General features: G+C 39.1%; 3 protein-coding genes across 9 annotated transcripts in view; 2 read left to right on the top strand and 1 right to left on the bottom strand.

Moving 5' to 3' along the window:
- Positions 1-6,291, top strand: part of slc12a5a (solute carrier family 12 member 5a) — a 261,991-nt gene extending 255,700 nt beyond the window's left edge. For all 3 annotated transcript variants that reach the window (XM_074668575.1, XM_074668583.1, XM_074668592.1), the window contains exon 26: positions 457-6,291. In XM_074668575.1, coding sequence (XP_074524676.1) covers positions 457-548 — 92 coding nt within the window. In that variant the 3' untranslated portion in view covers positions 549-6,291. The remainder of the gene's footprint in view (positions 1-456) is intronic.
- An 80-nt stretch (positions 6,292-6,371) lies between these two features.
- On the bottom strand, positions 6,372-15,354 carry ncoa5 (nuclear receptor coactivator 5). Of its 5 annotated transcripts, none has more exons than XM_074668619.1 (12): positions 15,190-15,354; positions 13,864-13,924; positions 11,962-12,241; positions 11,596-11,703; positions 10,687-10,750; positions 8,990-9,268; positions 8,779-8,897; positions 8,543-8,675; positions 8,232-8,431; positions 7,909-8,113; positions 7,696-7,787; positions 6,372-7,312 (listed from the first exon to the last, which is right to left on the bottom strand). In XM_074668619.1, the coding sequence occupies exons 3-12, from the start codon at positions 12,131-12,133 to the stop codon at positions 6,762-6,764; spliced, it is 1,923 nt and encodes a 640-aa protein (XP_074524720.1). In that variant the 5' UTR covers positions 12,134-12,241; positions 13,864-13,924; positions 15,190-15,354; the 3' UTR covers positions 6,372-6,761. The 5 variants fall into 5 exon arrangements, with proteins under 5 accessions (XP_074524720.1, XP_074524705.1, XP_074524712.1 ...); XM_074668604.1 differs by having other exon boundaries at positions 8,232-8,434; positions 15,190-15,352; XM_074668611.1 differs by having other exon boundaries at positions 8,232-8,434; positions 11,962-12,185; positions 15,190-15,352.
- A 755-nt stretch (positions 15,355-16,109) lies between these two features.
- On the top strand, positions 16,110-21,094 carry LOC141798937 (F-actin-capping protein subunit alpha-1). Its single transcript, XM_074680910.1, has 10 exons — positions 16,110-16,204; positions 17,954-18,017; positions 18,108-18,159; positions 18,250-18,313; positions 18,405-18,611; positions 18,690-18,769; positions 18,898-18,976; positions 19,063-19,134; positions 19,305-19,367; positions 20,141-21,094. Exons 1-10 carry the CDS (start codon positions 16,169-16,171, stop codon positions 20,279-20,281), a joined length of 858 nt encoding a protein of 285 aa, XP_074537011.1. The 5' UTR covers positions 16,110-16,168; the 3' UTR covers positions 20,282-21,094.
- The last annotated feature ends 323 nt before the right edge of the window (positions 21,095-21,417 follow it).

The raw sequence follows: 21,417 nt of genomic DNA, 5'->3' as shown, positions 1-21,417 counted from the left end.
CTAAACCGTTATCCTGGTTTAGTCACCTCTGGGGTCACGTGCCAACAAATAAACATGGAAAACAGATCAAACATTTTCTGTTTGCATGGTTTTATATAAAAATTAAAAAAAATTGTTTATGTTTTAGAAATATTTGATGGCAAATGTACTTCCAATAGTTTGGTGTTTTGGAAGGCATTTAGCTTCCCCTCCAGATGATCCCAAACCCCCACTTTCAGAACCACTGACCTAGATCAATGATCAACCAGTGATTGGTCTAATGACCTAAAGTTTTTTATCCAGGAATTGTGCTTATACTCTTAGGAGGTTTGGAAAAAAAAGAACAAGAGAATATCTAGCCTAACTTAGACCAAAGGTTAGCACATGTAGCTAAGCTATGCTAACTGTCATCTTTTAGGAGCATTTATAACTGCACTGCATCTGCTTCCTGTAGTTTCTTTGACTCTCCTTTCTCAGACATGGAGTTCCTTGAGGTCCTCACTGATGGTCTCAACCGGGTCCTCCTGGTCCGCGGGGGTGGCCGTGAGGTTATCACTATCTACTCCTGAAAAAGCAGCCCCCTCCCCCACTTCTCCCTCCTCTCACCCCTTCTTAGCCCTGCTCCTGTGTCACCTGTGCTCCCACCCTCTCATCAGCGCTGCTTCATCACGTCGCTCTTACCGTTTCTTTCTGTAAGATAGTCCTCTCACACCCAACCAATGGCCCAGCTCAGCTTCAGCACCTCTCCCTCAGCTACCAAACCCTTCATTCTAGTCCAGTCAGCTACTATAACTATTGTAGGCTTTAGACTTATTTAGATGCTATCTAGATTTGTTCTTAAAGAGGCTTTTTTCCTTCAGTAGTCTGTAATCTGCTGTAGTAACTCGCTTTGAGTCAGGAGGAGGAGTAAGAGTGGGTGGTGGTGTTGGTGGTGGGTTGTTAGCTGAGGTGTGAGCGCACATGCATGTATGTGTCTGTCTTTGTTGAAATCTGCAGTTTTTTGTTCTTTTTTTGTCGTTGTTGTTTTTTCAAATACAAGTGTGGCATAGCAGCGGCTTCTGCTCGAGAAGATCGAGAGCCGGCTGAGATGAGCTCAGTGTTGGATTTGTCTGTTTAGTTCCTTTGGTTGAGATCGGACACCTCCCACAGCGCTCCAGCCCGTTCGTCTTTATGTGATTTTAACTTTCGAGGCAAAAAGACACTGCTACCCACGGTCAGGACCACCAGCTGGAAGACGTATGAACTGTGAAATTCACATGGATGTTGAAAAGAGACTGAAAAGGCACGTGGATCAAATCTGCAGTACGATCTTTAACCTGATCACCTCCTCGGCATGGCATCCTTATAACTGTGTGTGTTTTTACTCCACGTGTTCTGTCTTTCTACTCATCCTCCTTTCAACTGATTTCTTAGTGGCTGTTTATCCCCGGGGCCACTGTTAGTGCCAAAAAAAAAAATACAACAAGGCTAGCTTAGTCTGTAGAGATTGACACGTAATTAAACTGTGAATAGTGCGTTTCCTAGCTGAAGGCTGGTGTGACAGCAGAATGGGGAGATAGTTCGAACCCCCCCACCCTGAGGAGATTATCATCGCCAGCACCCCTCGACCCTTGTGTGGATCACTGTAAATAATGTACAAGCTCTGATGCGTTGTTCAGTATGAGTGTAGTATTTTTGTGACATACTAAAAAGCTTCTAGTGGAGAGAAAAACCGCTCCTTCGCTCGGAGGGAAGAGCTTAAACACGCTGTTTTTAAAAATATTTATTTATTTATTTATTTATTTATTGGATGGCATAGGCTCCTGTCACTATGGTAAACGTCATTGTAACCTCGACAAGCACTGCACCTGCACTGTCCGCCACTGTGCAACAAGTGAAATTTTGATGAATTCATCAAGTTCATTAAATGACTGAGAAAAAAAAATACAACTAAATGTTATTTTTTCATCTAGAGAACAAAAATATGTATTTATGTTTATAGACAGATGTAACACATATTGATGAAATAGTTTTATGTCATGTTTTGATCGTCACTCAAAGATATAGTGTTGTTTTGCCTCATTTCTATACATTAAATGTGCCATATCAAAGTATTTTTCAAAGAGAAAAGTGAACAAAAATTCTATAGCTTGAATCAGAGAGACGAGAAAACGAAGGTGTCTTCATGAAAAAGGAAGGATATGTATGACACTGCTTCGCCCTATAGATGATACAAGAATAGACGTTCAGACCTCTGCAAAGACTTTGAGCATGTAGTGATGGATTATTTATAGGGGCTAGTTGAAATATATATAAAGACAGAGAGGACAAAGGCTTCTGTAGCTGGGAAACTCACTTTGTCCACCAGACTGAACTCTATGCAGTAGACTCTCCAGCCAGATTTTATATCCTCTAGATCGGTTAAGATTTGAGCCACACGCGTCCTCCCCCCCACTGAATGACTCGTGAGCATAATCATATTTAAGTTTCAAGAAGTGCATTTTGGAAGGAATGTGCAATGGTTGGAAATCCGGACTCATGTGATCATGTTATTTATTTTTTTACACATATATTTTGTATATGTAGATTTCGTAAGTCTTTAAGAAAAAAAAAATCCAGAATCATCTCACTCTGACCAAGGACAGCTGTCACTTTACTTTGATTTCTTTTCTTGAAGAAACTGTTTTTGGTCATTTGCACTTGTAGTAGAAATATGACTATAAATAAATACGTATATATATATAAATATATACAGTATATACTATATAGGGAAGCAAAACAAATTAGTTTCTAGAACTATTTAAAAGCGTATTAAATGTTTTTAGTGTTGCTTGAATGTCTGATCATATGTTGTGAATGCTGCTAGTATCAATAGATTTATTTGTACTGTAAATAGAGATGACTAAAGCAACATTGAAGATTAAGTGGAAAAGGGTAAAGACATACATATCAGAGGTGGTGGTTGAGAAAAAAGACGAGGCTGTACCTGTAAACATTTGGCCTGTGATCTCTGACAGGGTTAGCTTTCTGTTTTATTAAAAAACGGCCGAGTACCTTGATGCAATATTACACCCGAGGACGAATCCTCCACCCTTTTATTGTCTTTTAAAATCAACAAAAAAATGCTGTCTTAATTATAAGCTTTTAAGGAAATCAAGGCAATTTTAAGATTCAAGATGATTAATTTCCAAAGTTTACGTAAAGGAGCATCATAATTTAAAAAAAGATTATCCTTTATCTGATTAATGTTACAAATTTTCTAACACATCTACCTACGACACCTCAGAAGTAGCCACTCCTCGTTTTCTAAGATTTTAGGGTGCCAAGTGTTGAAGATTTTCTTTAGCACCTCTGACAGAGGGGTTGTTTCGAGCTCACATCACTTTTTAGAAGAACACGGCTATTTTGGGATTGTCTCCACAAACATTGCCTGCATCATCTGAGCCTTTTAAATTTATTCAAAAAAAAAAAAGAGAAGATATCTGATGTTTATTGGAGACGTTTATCGGAAATGAATTTATTTATTGAATTATAAATGTTTTATAATTGCTGTTTGCATGGTACTATGTGGCAATATTTGTTTCAGTGGTTTCTTATAGTGATGACTTACATGTTCAAGGTGCAGAGCGGGGTGAAAGGTCGTCCGGTTGTTCTCGTTGAGTCACAGATTTGAGAACCCCGGGGAGTGTTTTCGCCGCCCGGTTGGTGACGTGGCTCCACCTTGAAAACAAGTCTTCTGCAAAAAATAAGAAAAAGTATGAGTTCACTATATTGTTACTTGTTATATTTCAACTTGCTCAAGTAGTCTTATGTAACGTAATAGGAGACTTTGAGTTTGCGAATGATTGGGCCTTAGAGACGGTCATTTCACCTTTGTAAATATATCTCACTAAAGTCAGAGACACTGTAATCTACTAGTGTTGTCTTTTGTTGTACACTGTTCTATCACTGTGGGCAAAGTCTTAGAGTTTTGTATGATTATGTGCAATATTGTTCTCACATTGGTCTTTTTATTTCACTTTGTCATGCTGTGTTTATTTATTTATTCATTTTTTTATAACTAGAGGCGTCAGCAGTCACCTGTTACATCAGAATGTTTGTCACCGGGTCTTATGGACAATAAAGATTTACAGTGTTCATTCCAAATGTGGCTGAGACAGCAAAGCACTTTACACTGAGGGGGTAATCTGTGTCAGGATGAGTCTGCAGGAGCCTGCGCGCCCCGTGCAGAGACCAATCCCACAGTGATCTCTGGTGGCACATGAGTGTATTACAGCCAGCTGTGGAGGTCTGACACCTCAGACTGTATAAAGTAAAATTAATTTTCCCATCAGCTTGCAGCAGTTTGAAACTGCAATAACACAAAACTACCTGCTGATTTTTTTTACACACACATCTAATCATTTCTTGCATTAAAGCATGCATCACTCTTTACTTTCTCTTGCCAAAAGTTCTGAAAAAGAATAATAGTAACTGTTAAATTAATAGTGCTTGTCACTTAATCTGTGAGGTGAGCCTTCCCCATATCCCTCCTCCACCCCCCACCAACCTGTCCCCCTCGTCCCATCTCCGAACCCCTCCCTTAAAAAAAAAAATCCCCCAGGCCTCTCCCATCCCAGCCACTGAATCCACCCCAGCTCTGTATTTTAAATGTGATTGCAGTATAATTCTGAAAAATGATCAAAGAATATAAAACTCGCGCTTCCAAATCTGGCACCGGCTCTGCTTGAACAACACGAGGTAGCCGTCTTAGAAAACCAGCACATCCCCTCTCCTTACCTAACCCCCCCCCCCAAAACTGATCGATGATTCAGATCAGATCCTTCGCCTGCACAACTGTAGCATGAGACAAACCTGCCGGTGATCATTACCCAGTCTCCATCCTTAAGTGGATATTAAGGGCTCTGAAACACATCTGTTACCGGGTTGAGGAGGCTGTCCTGTTCAGAGGAAACACAAAACAACCCCAGATAAAGGCAGGGAGGGCTGTAGCTGAGATAAGATTGAACCCTACAGTTTCTTTTCACAGACGCATCAGTCTGTCTGATGTTGGAGTTAACACAGCTGCACCTGATTGACACAAAGATCGTCTCTCTGGGCGTCAGATAAGAAGAACTTAAGCGGCTACTAGTGCAATTCAAGCAGAGCCGGACTCCAGTTATGTTGTGTAACTCAGTGCATGCATGCAATTACCCTGATCAAGGTGTATTGAAAATATATTGGGTGTTTGTGGTATAAAAGTATTTTGTTATCATATTTTTTTGGTAGTATAAAATTTGTTCTCTTTCCTTAGGATTGGCCACTTATATCTGAGATGAATATTACTATGATAGTACAAGATTCTATTTTTTATGGTGGATTTCTTGAAAAGGTCCTCTCATTGTCGAATATTATCTGCTGATAAACTGAGTACCAAAGTATATTTCAGTTAACTACTAATATGATAGTGTGCAAATGTGTACTCTGGTGAATTAGACACAGACATGCAAGTGCTGTTTAGCTCTTATTTGTTGAAACTATCAGTTAATTGATTAATTTGTGGTGTCAGACTTAAAAAATGAGTGCCAAAGTGTTTAAAGGTTAGCCTGTTAGCTTTTAGATTTGCCTATTTTTGGACATTTTTGCACAAAATTGGTTTTATAAGGGTACCAAAATCCCCCACAAGCCTATCTGGAACTTTCTTTTCTATTTAAAGACAGAAAATAAAGCAGAAAACTGATGTATCGTATCCTTTCACTGTTAGCAATGCAAAGCTAATGCCTAACCACGAATAACTCAGAAAAAGATTCTTTTAAAAAGAACAGGATCAGTTTCTTGTATGTTTTCAACAAAACAGGCCCATTTAAAAAATTTGTTTAACCAGTTAGGAGTAGTGTCGCTGTCTGTCTCTGATTCACGGGAGTTGTGGGATACATTTTATATGGATGCTTGAAACATGTAATGGATGTAGATATAAATTATATACAGCATACACACAAAGACACACCTGTATCAAATTTCAGTAATCTAAAAATGTTCTTTTTCATTCAGATCTGTTCATTACTCTTCCTTGATACTATACCTGGTCTTAAGGTAAAGTCGTAGTGTGTTCCTTTCAGTTCTGTGGGAGTGTGTATGTGTGTACATGTGCACCTGTAACTGCTGGGGGCGGGGGTGGGAGGGGGCTACATGTAAATAGATCAAATACAGTTAGTGTGGAGGTGTTTCTTTTGTGTCAGTGTAAGTTAAATATTCTAAAATAAAAAAACATGTATTATTCTCTATTGTGTTTCATGGTACATTAAAAAGAGGAAAAAGTAGTTTTATCTTACATTTCAAATGCTTATATCTCTATGGCTTCTGGCGATACCCGTTCCATTTTATAGATTTGTCAGCACAAAATGCAATAAACCAATACCATTTTATTACAGAAATTGTGTCTGGGGTTTTTAATCATTTCTAATAATCATGACAATGAAATATTACAAATTAAAAAAGGAAACTGTGCAAAACTATAAAACAACAGATCATGGTTGGAAAAGAAATTGGAACTCTTGAAAACGTACTTTAGTTCACACACTTCGTAGCTTAAGTCACGTAAAAGAAGACTGACGGATTATCCCGTAGCTAATAATCAAAAATACAGACATGAATTAGTCTGAACCGGGTACAACATCCAGAGAAATAAAAACGTAAAAGCCTTCACAAACATTCCTATTGTCTACCTTTACACAGCAGGTAAATTCACTGCACAGAAAATAGATAGGGGGTCTGTGTGTCAGAGGAAAAGTGGACCTCACATTAGCTCAGCTCTCTACAGCCCCTCAGTAATGTCGGGGGTACATAGACATAGGCGGGGCCTGGCTCATGCTGTGTGCCGGCCTCGGAGCCTGCGCCTGCTGAGGAGCAGCGCTTCCCACCAAGTGATTGAGAGACGGTCCGCTCTGAATGAGGGTGTCCAGTGCTTTCTGCACACTCGGGTTGTCAAAGTTGATCCCTGAAGCAGTGCTTGGGGGTCGCTGACCACCTTGTGCAACTGGAATGCGGCCTGGTGGCGTACCGTAACCCTGACTTGAAGCTGGAGGAGGGCCAGTCATGGCTGGGCGGAGCGGTGGGTTCTGGGAAGAGGCTGGGCCAAGAGAGCTGTAGGCGGACACCTGAGAGGCGGAGGATACGGCTGCTGATGCTCCACTACCACTGTTGAACAGGCTGAGGATTTTAGCCTGCAGCTCCTGCTGATGGCTGGGGTTGGAGGAGGCTGTGGCTGCAGCTGATAGGCCGAGGTGGCTGCTTGGCTGGGGTGCGTGAGTGGAGTGGGACGCAGAAGCCAAAACTGCAGTCGAAGGTGGAATGTCATGGTGCACCGCTGCTGGAGCTGAAGAGTTAGAGGTTTGATTAGAATTGACTGATTTTCTGAAAACCACAAACTGAGATTAACAGGAATTCATCAGATGTTTTCGTTCTTTCTTCTCATCAAAAAAAACAAACAATTCTTCTGGCAAAAATTACAGACATATTTCTTCTTGTGAAAGGAGAGTTGCATTGGTTAATCAAGAAGAAAATGGAACTTGCAGCTGTCCTTGACCAAAAACTCTTAAGATACACTGCAGTCATTGTGAAGAACTGAAACACTCAGATTGCTAAAGCTTTGAGTTCAGAAAAAGTAAATGAGATTAACCACATTAATCTCTTCCATGTAGAGACCAAGAATAGATCTGAGAAAATGAACTAATCCTATATTTTGACAATTCCTCTTACCTGCTAGAGGGTCTGCAGTGCTTCGGAGCAGCCGAGCTCTTTTATCCTTCAGGTATGCAAGGAGACTGTCTAGTTCCTCTGGCGTCAAAAATCTACCAAGAAAACAGGAAAAAACATTATGTGAAAAGATTTGAACAAAAATGTAATAAAAAGTCAGTTTGTGCGGCTGTAAACAGCGGCTGAAGATCAAGATTGAGAAATCTGACTGGATACCTGTTTTCTGAGAGCAGTGTGATGGCAGTGAGCACAGAGATAGGGTGACTCTCTCTGTCAGGCTCCCTTAGCAACACATCGTCGGCCATCTTGGCAGCCTTTCTGGCGATCTCCTCGCGCTCCTTTTCCCGGTTTTCAACTTTGTAGGTGTCATAGTTGTGGGCAACGAGCATCATAGCGTCTTGCATTGGCATGTTACGATGCTCTGCAGGATTGAGAACACAAGTGAGAGTTGAAAGCCTCATATCGGACATCCTGCCACTACTATAGGAGATAAAAAAGATCAAAATAGCCAAAAAGTGAATGCTGCCATCTTTTGTTACCTTGAGGTGTGCCGAACAGGATGTTGACTGTGCAGGACCGGTGGACCTGGTGCTGCTGGGTGATGATGATGGCGAAGGGGGTGCGCGCCCTCCCAACATCCTCCAGTGCTTGGGTCAGTGACACTTCAGTGTTGAGGAAAATCAGATCCACCACCATGCCCAGATCACGGACTTTACGCCCGACTGTCTCTGCGTACTCCCTACTTTTTTTCACACACAGTTGAAATAGGAGTAAATAAAAACAAATCCAGGTTAAAATATACAGAGAAATGTAATCCTTGATTTGTGTGAAGACCAGAGAGCGGACGTACTTTTGTGCCTTGTTGACAACAATCACAGAGCAGTCGACAGGGCGATCAGAGTCGTAGCGCCTCTGGAGCTCTTCATAGTACTGTCGGTACAACTCGTTACGCCGACGTTCCTCTGGTCGAGCACGGTCGTCAACTGTGGGAGAGGTGTTAAGTTCAATGTCAACTCAGCTGTCTTAATACTGATAGACTTTTGGCAGAGAGTGGGAGGAAATTCAGTATGAACACTGTGAACAAACCCTCTGGCTCACGGCGTCCATTCCAAGGATCTCTGTAAGGGTCTCTGAAGGGTTCGTCCTTCCTCCGGTAATAGTCCTCGGCCCCACTGCCGCTACGGTAATACCGTTCATACTCATCTCTGTTTTCAAAGAATAAACAGCAGCAAGTTTAGATGAAAATCTAACCACTTACTCTGGACATGCAGATAAAAATCTGAGGGTCAAGTGTCACCTGAATGCAGGCTCTCGAGGATCTTTGTCTCGGCTCTCTGAGCTGCGATATCTGTAGTCGTCTCGTGAATGGCTACCCGGTCTCTGCTCCCTGCCCGGGTCCCTCCCTTCACGGCTGTCCCGAGGCTCACGAGAATCCCGAGAATCCCTTCCGTCGCGTGAATCCCGAGCATCACGGCTGTCGCGACTATCGCGGCCATCGCGTCCGTCTCGCCCATAAACAGGTGAACGCGAGCGGGGTCGGGGTTCTTTGGTGTCCCCGTAGCTGCCATATGGGGCCCTGCGAGGGGATGGTCAATTAGTAGATTGAAAGTTTAAGTATCAGCTGCCAAAGAAGCACTACAACAAGACAGGTCTACAGCAAGAAATGGAAATAGCCTGTCTTTATGTTCATATGATGATCACAACCAAAAGAAACTAAAGGGAAAACAAAGCAAACCAGGATCATTTTTGCGACAATCTTCATGTATCCAGTGATCAACTTTGATTGATAACCATTTGAGATTTATTTAGATATAAATATATATAAATGATTTCTCGCAACAGAGTCCTCATTTCATTCAGTCAACCAGACCCAAGACGCAAAATTAAATCTGAAATTTTTTTGAGAAAGAACCAGAGACATTGTACAAGTTATTAATGATCACTGTTGAAATGTTCAAAATGAGACTGATAACTTGTACCTTTAGTTAGCCAACTCGTTTTTTTTCTTTTCTGGTGGTTGCAGTTCAAGAAATGTTCACATTCACAAACAAATATGGTAAAGAAGAGGGTTTGTAAGCCATGGCTCGATGTAGCTAAGAAAATCAAGTTTTTTAGACCAGTTATGAGGATTTGAAGTTTGCCCAAAACACGTTTTGGTGAAAACCGTAAGGAAATCTTTTGTCTGTGTACTCTACTTTAACTTTATCAAACTAAATCCCGTTTTAATCATAGACAGAAAAACGAGGATGCCGTTTCTTTGACGTCACCAGTGCGTTTTTGTTGTGGCATTCTGAAGCCTTTTGTAGGCAGGGCCATATTAGAAAGTGATGGCCTCTTGGTTTCCACACCGACTATATGACACCCCATGTCAGTCAGCTGGGCCGTGCCCCTGATTGGATAATCTTGTGATCTTAGTACCTTCTAAACTACACACTTAAAAAAACATATCCGCCATCTGTGTAGTGCGTGCTGCTGAAGAAATGAGCTATTCAGACCCGAGGCATTTCTGAACCAGACGGTGCATATCTTTTTTGACGCTGTAAAAAGCGTTTTTTTTTTTCGGCTTCGTTTGTAATTGATTTCGGCCAGTCTCTAACAGAATCTCAAAATACTGCAGTTTGACGTAAACCATGCTGTCGCAAATCAAATTCTTGCTTTAAGATGAAATGTTAGAGATAACACGCTCAAAAAACGAAACCACGGAACGCCAAAAAGCATGAACCTTTGAGACAAAGACACTGAATTACATTCACAAGTCTCTGTTCTTTATTTCAGCACATCTTGAGATGTTACTCAGTGTAAATACGTCTCATCATCAATGAAAAAAGCGCCATCTCTACAGTCGCATTCCATCAAGGGCACTTGAAAATTGGAGGGAAACAAATTCGCTGTCAAAGTTGTGCGCTCTTTCTTAAAACGTTTTAGTTTTTTTTTTTTTTTAAACCAACGTTAGAAGCAAGGGTAGTTCTTCACATCTATTCCACGTTACTTTACCTTCGTGGGGGGCTCTGCTGGGATTGAAGTTTAGATTGCCGTCGCTCCACTGCCATATTTACATCTGAAAATAAATCAATCCAAACGTTGAACACAACAGTGATATGCACGTAAAATCAGGTTATGCGTAAACGCAGAATGAAGAGGCCGGGACAATAATTCCATGATCCAAATGCAATTGAGTTGGAAATGAAAGTAATTCCAAATCCGAGGTGAAAATCCAAACTGGAGAAAATCAAAATGCCGCAAATTTGTTGTCACATTGAGTTCGAGATGAAGAAATTCTTTCCTTCGCTTCAATATTGGCGACAACGTTAGGCTTAAATATATATCTAAAATCTTCAGCTTGAAATTTTGGCCTTCGGAGACCTCCAACAGCAAAAGCTGCCCGCTTAAAGCAACACATCAGAACGGATGTTTGAGAAATTCAAAGACAATAGTGCAAGGGTTCAGATGTCCAGGCTTTGCCAGAAATCCAGAATGCAAATGTTTATTTGCTTAAACGCCGATAATGTAACATGTCAACATAAAGAAACGCTTAGAGAGTGACATCAGGAATAATTCTGACGCTCCACAGTCATGTCAAAACAAAAACTTTGCTAGCTTCACTTTGATTTGTGTTATGACAGGGTTTTCGTTTATTGGATGAGGAATATGTATCAGCAATTTGACAAGGTCATTAAAGCCAGGACATGAACTGGATGAGGAATAATTAACAATCAATAAATAAACTAAGTGGAATATTTGAACTTCATTTACAGGACATAAATGATAAAAATGCATATTCGTGAAACAGCAGATCCGCTTTTTGAATTTTGACCGTTATCTTTAACCAGAAATTCCGTTTTAATCTGTCCGCAAGTCTATCCTCCACGCCATGACATCACATCCACTGCAGTTAAGGCTTACCTATTTTATAACCTTTATATATTCGACCCTTTTGGGCGGTCCTTGCAGCTTCAGCTTCTTCAATGTGTTCAAATTGTACAAATCCAAACCCACGAAACATGGACAAGCCTGGAAGAGGAGGGTTTTGAGTAGCACAGAGTTAAATTTAACTCTTTAGTGATCAGGAAAGTTACCCCCCTTGAGAAAAGTAAGAAATCATTATTTGTGATTGCATGCTTGAATTTCATGAGACAAGACTCAGGATGGAATTGTTAATAACGTTAACTATGGAAATAAAAATCAGCTCTACTTTTGAACTCGTATTGTAACATTTAGACATGATCTTGAAAAAATGGACAACTTGTTTTGTGTGATTCGTTTACTGACCGACCACCTTCCCGTAGGGGCTGAACATGTCTTCCAGATCCTTTTTTGTCATGTCGGAGGTCGGCAAATTCCCCACAAAAATCCTTCTCTCCAAATCTCTAGGATCGTTGCTGCTGCAGGAGTGGGAATACCGGGCGGGTGGTGATGGGCTGTGGCTTCTTCGGCGAGACATGACTGGATTCCAAAAGTCAACTTCTTCAAACTTTCTTCAAACGGCTCAAATTCTTCGAAAAGATCGGTATATTTTTGAATAAGTGTCTTTAAATTGTCGTCCACGATTCTGAAAATGTCAGTGAGTTAAGAGAAGAGATGAAATTTCTTGGGAGGACAAGAGGTTTCAGGAAAAATTATACATATAAGTCACACAAAATGACAGACATTGGAGGTGCTGGTCAAATTCACTCTTAAAAGCAGTAAATGTTTAAATTGGGTGTTATTCTGCCACGGAAGCCACAATGTCATTTTAAACGGCACTTAAACTTCACACGAGGAAGTTTGTCAGGTTGATTTTCAGTCCGACCTACTGAAGCCATTTAATGGAACAACAATTTTACCCCGCTGCACATTTTAAATTTTGATTTAATGTAATGACCTCTCAGTCAAAGCACTTGAAGCACGCCATTACTTGTTTAAAGAAAGAAAATCTGAACCAGATGTAATCTGAAGTGTGAAATCAGACACTAAAAAAAAAGACATGTCCAAAGAAAATGCTGCTTTTGTTATTTCTATTTCAGTGTGTGAACTTAAGCTGAACTTGAGCTTAAAACCTGAGAGACTGTACATTATACCCACAATATAGTTTGTAGACACAAAATCACTCTTCGCTGAGTGTTGTTTGGCAAGACAGCCTTGATTTCGCAAAGAAAACAGATGAAAATTTCTCAGTTTGATCAAATGCTCACTTCTTTTACAAACAGTGTCTGATCTGAAATTGACACTTGTATACAGAAGTTAGTTCTGAATCACGTTTCGTTTGAGGTGGTTGTGTACGTACAAAGAAGCAAATCTTTGAGAAACAAATACAGCCCAACAATGACCATTGTCCTTTGTAATAGTCGTTGCGTCCTGAATCTTCACGCAGCAATTGAATAGATGAGCATGAAATACGAAGCAAAGCTTCAAAAAGCTTCAAATGTGGTGAAATGCGCAAGAAAAGTCAACACCAAATAAGTCGTCAGTTGAGCTAATAAATGAGAAACCAGTCCCTGGGTTTGTGTGCTGTCAACGGCATAAATGCAATGCTTCTATGAGGAGAAATGATTGAGGAAATCTTTGAGAAAGAAGATTCAAATAAAGTGAAAAAAGTATTGTTCAAGTCAAAATTAAATAAATGTGGTTCTTGACTGGTACCGCAATCATGCGAGGTGCCTCGGATTCATGAACAGAATCGCCACGCAAAAACGAAAGAGCAAATTTGAGCTACAGTTGTACACGCCCGTATCTGTGCAGGAAGATTTTACCGTCTCCACACCTTGACTTGACTCTTGGTAATCAAATTTGCGATACCACAGACTAACATCAAAATGTTCCATCACATTAGTTACAGAGGACGCAGTCAGTCCTGTTTTTGCCTCTTTGAAGAAGAACAGCCAAGTAGAAAAGCTATTGTCTGAAATGCGACATTTGTTAAATCATCTGCTTCCAAATCGTGAAACAGACAGCGAAACGTCGATCACAATGAAAATTGTAGAATTTTGTCGCATTTTTTTCTTTTAAAGAAGTCACTGTTTCATAATATCTCAAAGATAAATGTCAACATTTTGCAGAGGTGGTATTATATAAAGTGATACAATTAAAAGTGTAAAAGAGAGCTGTAGAAATTATCAAAACAGTCCTCAGTGATTAACTTCATGGTTGGAGATAATCTTGAAAAATCTTTACAGGGAGAAGCTACTTACATACCTTAACTTGAACCTTGGTGCCCTGGGTTTGCTGTCCACATATTACTTAAACTCCTGGGTGTCTGAAAGGAAAAAGATTTCAAATTTAAGATCAATGCTACAAGTTCTCTGCATGTAAGTGTAAGAATTGTGTAACTTCCCATCTTCTCACATGTTTTTATCTATGAATGAAAAATGTTTGCTTTATTGAAAAAAGTCAAAACGTTCATCATTATGAAGAATGTAAAAATGATATTGTCATGTCTTCTAATTAAATAATGTTGTAATATAACATGTTACTTGCATATTTGTTTCTAAATTTTAATTAATTGAACTACCTGTCAAATGAGTTGGCCTGATGTGAGCTGGATGTGACTGAGCCTGACAGCCAGCCGTAATACCCGACATTACTCAATACATGTAAATACAACCATAAAGACTGCATGACATAAAGGACTCATTTGTGTTATTTTGAATAATATTTTTCTTCCATGATGCTTTACTGAGACAAGACCTGAAACTTTAGCTTGACCAATTGAAAACATGTGAGAATAGAGTTTAAATAAAATATATTAATGGCAGAACTCATCGTTGATCACTGTAAGTTATATCTCACCAAATGATGCATCGTGCTCTGTGAAGAGCGTGCATAACTTCAATGTTTCATGTGAACATGACAGGCCTAACAGGTCACAGAAATCGGCCCTCCATTTCGTTTAAGACAATTTTGGATAACATTTAAGTTTAATAATATTTTTTTTACAATGTAACTACTCAAATCTTGTGGTAAGAATATGGTTTAAAAACTTATGATCAACGTTAACGTCACATTAACTATTTTTCGACCACACTCATAAAGTTTCATTAGTTGAAGCCTATTCATCAGAAAGTAAGTTAATTGCGCAGAGGATTCCTTTGTTCATTATTAAAAACTCAATAATAGTAAATAAAGCATTTAAATTGTCTTTAGTAATTAAGGTTTAAACGCGCACACGCTCGCGAGCGCGAGGAGGCAGGAAAATGGCGTTAGCTTGTCACCCACTGCAACAGAGCAGCAACTGAATGAGGTTAAGAAAATAAAAAATGTCTTCTGTAAATCTTTTTTACTACACGTATAATAATATATTTGGTAAATTCACCTTATACTCAACTGGATATGGTGTACTTTACCACTATGTATCTACTCAACGCTATCCTAGTGCCTGTTAACGAATACGTAACATTAGCATTAGCTTCCTGATAAGATGAGACGAAACGGCTGTTGTTGTCGGTATTCGACCAACTCACCACGTTACAGCTTCCATCCTCTGTTGTTATAATTATGACAACGTTTGAACTTACTACTCACCTCGAAAAGTAATTTTATATCCGGATTTTGCCGCGAACAGCTCGGTACTAGGTTGCTACTTCTCACAATGAGCGTGTCGTCGGCTTCTTGCTTTTTCTTCTTCTGCGGCCACAGTGTGCTGAGCAAACAGCTCCACCTGCTGGAAGAATACTTCTATTGCAGGTGGCGCCTCCCACAATGTATAGACAGCAAAGATGTCCTTTTACGCATTGGGCTTTTCCCCTTAAATAAACTGTAATATGAGTTATGCCTTTGTATTGTACAATGCGTCTCTTTCCCATTCTCAAAACAACTTTTCCCTACATCTTTCTCTAATTTATGACCAGTGCAGTGTGCCACCAATTTACAATGCCGAACTAAAAAGGACAAAGTATATAACTTTATTCTCTAAAATAATAAATAAATAAATAAATAAATAAATAACCCCCCCCCCCCCCCAAAAAAAAAAAAAAAAAAAAAAAAACTTTAGTGTTTATCTACAAGTATCTACAAGTATCTTACATTATTTGATAACTTGAAGGGTGAAAAATACAGTCTTTCCCATGTATCCCATAAATCGTGGTTGCCAGGTTCAGATATTGACAGCTTTATTTTGTTAGTATTAGAAACTTAAAATAGTATACCTTGAAAATATATACCCTATACATACTGGTTGTTGTGGGAATTAAGGTGTGACAATATTCCATATATTCGGGTTGCCAGATTCGTATACTGCAAGCTTTATTTTTGAGTAAACCAAACGTAATTATTACATTCCCTGATTTTTGCGTTGGGAATAGATCTAAAATTAAAGAAAGTTACACAGTAACTTGGAAACGAAAAAAAATCTGTTAAGTATTCGCTCTCGCACCTTACAATTTTTTTCCTTGTTCAGTACATTCAGTTTGAGATAATCCGAGTTTAAGTGCTCTGTCCTGGGAGGAGTCCCACAAACCTGGCAACACGGGCAGTCGCTTTGTTAACACTTCATTGAGCCAAGATGGCAGACTTCGAAGAGATCAGCGATGAAGAAAAGGTACTAAATCATATATTTTTGCGGATATAATCGTATTCTTTCAAAGACGTGTCTTGGCAATAGTGGTGCCTTTGGAAATCTTAACTTTATAGCATGAATGAAGCGAGTCGTGTTGGGTGTCTGCTGCCGTGGCGCTAGCTAAGCCAGGGTTGTATTTGACAGCTGAGAGTTTTAGCATTTTGTTCCTGTGAATGAATAGATAATGTTAGTTTTCTTATGCAGTTAAGTTAGCACAAACCACCTTAACATTTCACAAGCGTAAAAAGTTGAGCTTAATGTCTTATCTAGCCTGAATATGGGTTTGGAATAATTGATGAATGTTAGCTTCAGCTGCATGAAAGGAAGTCGAGCTACTTCCTGCATTTACAGTAAGCATAATGACAGTGCAGGGTAACACCACCCACACCCCGACCACTCTATTTTAATGAAGATGACTTAACTTGGTTCTATAACGTAGTATGATGAAGTTACAAGTGTTATTCCAGCTAATATTTACTTAACAGGGACGTGGTTTGGGTGAATATAGCTGTAGGTTTTGCATGGGTATTTGGGCTTGCAGTGGCCTGTGTTGCTCCCCCCATCTCATGCTGCTACATGTTGTAAAATGCTGCTTTGCATTCCTACAGCTGATGGTGAAACCAAGAGCTTACACCTCTCCACTTCAAAATTAATGCAAACAATGTGGTATTATGAAATGACTGGATTTCACACACTACTTTACATATGTTTCTTAACAGAGAGTAATAATCACTCAGGTTGATATAATACATCTAACCTATAGCCCAGGATAACAATCTTGTCAGGATACAGCAAATCTGTGACAGTTAATGAATAACTGGACCTTATAATAGCCTATAATGTCAAAATTTATTCTTAACCAAAAATGACACTGCAATAAGTTTAGAAGTAGTGTTTTTTTAGTTAAACTGGAAGAAAAATTGTTTTTGTTTTTTTTAACTAAAATATAGACATTTAACACCTCTTTCTGTGTGTTTCATGTATGCTAATAGTGCTGAACTGAATAGTAGAGACTCAGCCTTGTACTGTCAACACTCTGAATGGAGTCACTATTCAGATCACAGTTAAAGTGGGTTACTCATTGTTATCCTCTCTGCCCTTTCAGCTGGACAGCCCATTTGTAGGTCACTGCCAGCTTCAGCCTGCAGGCTAAAACTCTGACAGGCGCCAACACTGGCACAGCGACACGTCAATGTGTCTGTGATGTAAAGCGGTGACAGACATAAATTATCAATGAAGCCAGAAAGAAGGATATTGCTTCATTTTTTTCTGACAGAAAACTTTAAAACATCTCACTGAAAGTCTGGATTACAGCTCTTGTACCTGCCTCAACTGCTGCACTCTGAGCTTTGACACCGCATGCTTACACTTGCAAACCGGCTGCTAAGAAAAGCCCTAGGGAGACATACTCAACCTGCCATCTAAGGAGCGGTCAAAATAGAGCTAAGAAGCCTGCAGCCATGAAAGTTTGCAGAATGCTCTCTGCTTCACTCTAGTGGTGATTTTCAAGTCTCACTGTTTCCAAACAAAACCTGTCATTACTGGAAAATAATTATTAGTGTGATTAAAACATGCATCACATCTGTCAGCCAGTTGATTAGACTGTACAATTTATTTTTGGGGAGATAAAGGTAATCACACCCAAGAAAATTAATGCATGATATTTAGAGATAACGCCCTGGCTAATATTCCATTTTTGAGTTTAAAAAGTGGATACTGTCTGTTTTTTAGGTCCGGGTTGCAGCTAATTTTGTGCTGCATGCTCCTCCAGGGGAGTTCAATGAAGTCTTCAACGGTGAGTTTTATGTATCTTCGACATCTTAAAGTCTTTGATGTGTAAAGAAACAAGTTGCTCATCCTGCTTTTATGCAAATTCTTCTTTCAGATGTGCGAATACTGCTCAACAATGATAAGCTCCTCAGAGAGGGAGCGGCTCAGTAAGATTTTTTCTTTTTTTTTTTAAATATCTGTTTGAAGGAGTGATATTTGAATGCATTTTCATGTTATTGTTGTGTTTTTATTCACAGTGCCTTTGCTCAGTACAACATGGATCAGTTCACCCTCGCCAGAATCGAAGGATATGAAGATCAGGTTAGCTTTTCGTCATCCGAACATTTGATCTTCTCAGCTTTGGTACTTTAATTCCTCATAAAATGTTTGTGATGCCTTATTTTTTCTGTAGGTTCTGATTACAGAGCATGGAGACCTGGGAAACGGACGCTTCTTTGACCCTCACAACAAAGTCTCCTTCAAGTTCGACCACCTGAGGAAGGAAGCAAGCGACCCTCAGCCCCATGAAGGTGAGGCGTCCCTCAGATCATGGAGAGACGCCTGTGATTCTGCGCTGAGAGCCTACGTCAAGGATCACTATCCAGGAGGAGTTTGCACTGTAAGATTCTCTGAGCCTGAAGTCAAAGCAGCTGTATCTAGTTGAATCAGCTCCTAATTGTGTTTTTATCTGCTTCAGGTTTATGGGAAAACAATTGACGGGCAGCAGACAATTATTGCATGTATCGAGGGTCATCAGTTTGAGCCTAAAAACTTCTGGTAAGTGGATACAGGATGATGACTGAAGTGTAAAGAGCAAATCAAATTCAAACACACTAATGTTGGTGTTATTGAGTTAAGGATGTGTGTAATCAGTTTTCAAGCTCTTCTTTATTTTCTGCTTCCAGGAACGGACGCTGCCGGTCTGAATGGAAATTCAGTGTCTCACAGTCTACAGCTCAGGTGGTTGGCGTCATGAAGATCCAGGTATGTTGAGAAAGTGACACGTAGATACAGTATGAGCTCAATTTCAGGGTTCTGTCTCAATGTTTCTATTCCTGTCTGTTATCCAGGTACATTATTATGAGGATGGAAATGTGCAGCTGGTGAGCCATAAGGATGTACAGGAGGCTCTTACTGTGTCTGTGAGTAGCTCACGTTCAATTCTTCTATTTTAAACTTTGTGTTCTTTTTTGGAAGCTTTTAAAGCTTAGTTTGTCCTTGCTGATCAGTGAATGGTCTTCCTGTAGTTATATGTATTTTTTTAAATTTTGTTTAGCTTGTATGACTGACACACAAGTGTATGTTTTTGCAGAATGAGTCTCAGACTGCAAAGGAGTTTGTGAAAATTATCGAGGATGCAGAGAACGATTACCAGGTATGTTGGAGCTAAGAATAAAAACAAGGTCCTCCGTTTATATAAATTAAGTTTGACATTTCTAAAGAAACTGCAAATTCACAGATGCTGTGTCTTGAATTCTGCGAGACAATGTCCAAACAATCGAATAAACAAAATTGATAAATATGATTGTCAAAGCTTTTTTATTAAGCCTACAGTATTTTTTTATAATCCAAATAAATAGATAAATAAATAGTAGTAGTACTTTTTCAATGTGTCATGCACCACAAGTTTGCAAAGTCTGAAAAGACAAAACAAAACAGATCAGTGCAACAAAATAATGAGAAAAAGAAAGACAATGTCAGACAATTACGATAAGTACAAGCACCTTGTTGCTCACGGACACCTCAGCACTTCTCTTGTAATAATTAAAAGTTAACTAAAATGTCCTTCTGTGTAAAAGTTCTACTTTTTTTAAAGATTTGAAACAAATTTAGAGAGATTAAAATTTTAGAAATGATATCCCTTTAAATATAGATAACCATCCATACAATAATATCTTGTACCTCATTATTTGTGATCTTAATAGGGTGATGTTTTTTTGAAAAAGTTGAAAAAAAAAACCCTGAAACTGTTAAAAGGAAAATCTTTATACCATTGTGGTTTCTGGCAGCTCATTTCCAAATACATTTGAATTAATGGCCTCAGAAGCCAATATCCCCAGATCACTGCCTCTAAAAGGCGACATTTCAGTAACTCTGTTCAGAGCTGCCAACCATGTCCAACAATCTACCTCATTTTCCTTTTTTCAGGTGGCGATCAGTGAGAACTATCAGACCATGTCCGACACCACTTTCAAAGCCTTACGCAGACAGCTCCCCGTCACCCGCACCAAGGTTGACTGGAACAAGATCCTCAGTTACAAGATTGGCAAAGAGATGCAAGGCTCTTAAAGGACAGTCGCCGTTGGCTTTTACAAGAAGAACAAAAAGGAGAGACGCTGATGCTCGTGCAAACGTGTGATGCAACATAAAGTACTGTATGTCCTAACAAAAAAAAAAAAAAGACATTTTGGTTTTGTTCCTGGGAGTGAGAGTTTCTGTTATGCATAAACAAGAGTGTGTTAAGTTTGAAATGACTTTGGATGGTGTAATGTTCATTTATTTGCAAACACATATTATTTTCTAACAAATAATGCCTTTTGTGACTCTGTGGAAGTCTGGGTTGTGACCTGCTATTCACATATTATACAAAGTTTCGAACCCTCAGTGCTTCTAACAGACACACGTCTTACAATCCTTGATTTTCTTGTAGCAACTAACGTATCCTCTCTATATGACATAACAGATATTCTTTAAGAGCTTCCATGACCTCTTTGAGTTTAAGTAACAGAGGACAAATAATGAATGCAATTTGATATGTTTACTGATGAGAAAGAAACTCTACGGCACCAAATTTTTATTTTAGTCTTAAGATTTATGCATCCCTCTGGACGCGGGGTTTTCACCAGCGGACATGCCAAAGCATAAACATTTTTTTTTCCTATTCACCGAACATAAATAGTCTTCCCTAATAAGGCATAGCCCCCTTGCTTCTCTCTGTTGTGGAGAGACATGTTCAGTGGTTAACCCCTCAACAATATGTCTGCTCCTGGACTGATACAGTATCAATGTCGTCCTGACAGCTGTTTGCCTTTAGCTTTTGCTATATTTTTTATACAAACTGTAAGTACATTTATTATTCATGAAATAAAAATATGATCTTAAGCAATGTGGTGTCATTCATCTGTCTTTTTATTTATTTTATTTATTTATTTTTTTTTTGAAGAAGAAGAAGACTGGAAATCTTTGGGTTATTAGTCAGACAAATAATATTCTAGATTTAGAAAAAAATGAATTAAATATTCATTTACAAAAATATATGTTGCATTATTTATATATTTTCTTGGAGTTTTCGATTTGATATATGAAATATACTTTTATTGGTTTAGGTACTGGAGAGTATGACTATTTTTACAAATAAACTTTGACTAAAATCACTTTTATTTTATTCTCATGCACTCAAAATTGATAAGACTAACGACCATTTC

Source organism: Halichoeres trimaculatus, unplaced genomic scaffold (assembly GCF_033239565.1).
Source record: "Halichoeres trimaculatus isolate MK-OKI-2021-1 unplaced genomic scaffold, fHalTri1.1 fHalTri1_scaffold_1, whole genome shotgun sequence".
Classification (NCBI taxonomy): Eukaryota; Metazoa; Chordata; class Actinopteri; order Labriformes; family Labridae; genus Halichoeres; species Halichoeres trimaculatus.
This window is presented reverse-complemented; position numbering and strand designations above follow the sequence as displayed.

Coding starts and splice junctions, on each gene's coding strand:
- ncoa5 (XM_074668604.1), bottom strand. CDS start 12,133: ATGTCTCGCCGAAGAAGCCACAGCCCATCACCACCCGCCCGGTATTCC. Junction 8,435..8,542: donor GTTGTCAACAAGGCACAAAA/GTACGTCCGCTC, acceptor TGTGAAAAAAAG/TAGGGAGTACGCAGAGACAG. Junction 7,313..7,695: donor CACTGCAGACCCTCTAGCAG/GTAAGAGGAATT, acceptor CTAACTCTTCAG/CTCCAGCAGCGGTGCACCAT.
- LOC141798937 (XM_074680910.1), top strand. CDS start 16,169: ATGGCAGACTTCGAAGAGATCAGCGATGAAGAAAAG. Junction 16,205..17,953: donor AGATCAGCGATGAAGAAAAG/GTACTAAATCAT, acceptor TCTGTTTTTTAG/GTCCGGGTTGCAGCTAATTT. Junction 19,135..19,304: donor AGGAGGCTCTTACTGTGTCT/GTGAGTAGCTCA, acceptor ATGTTTTTGCAG/AATGAGTCTCAGACTGCAAA.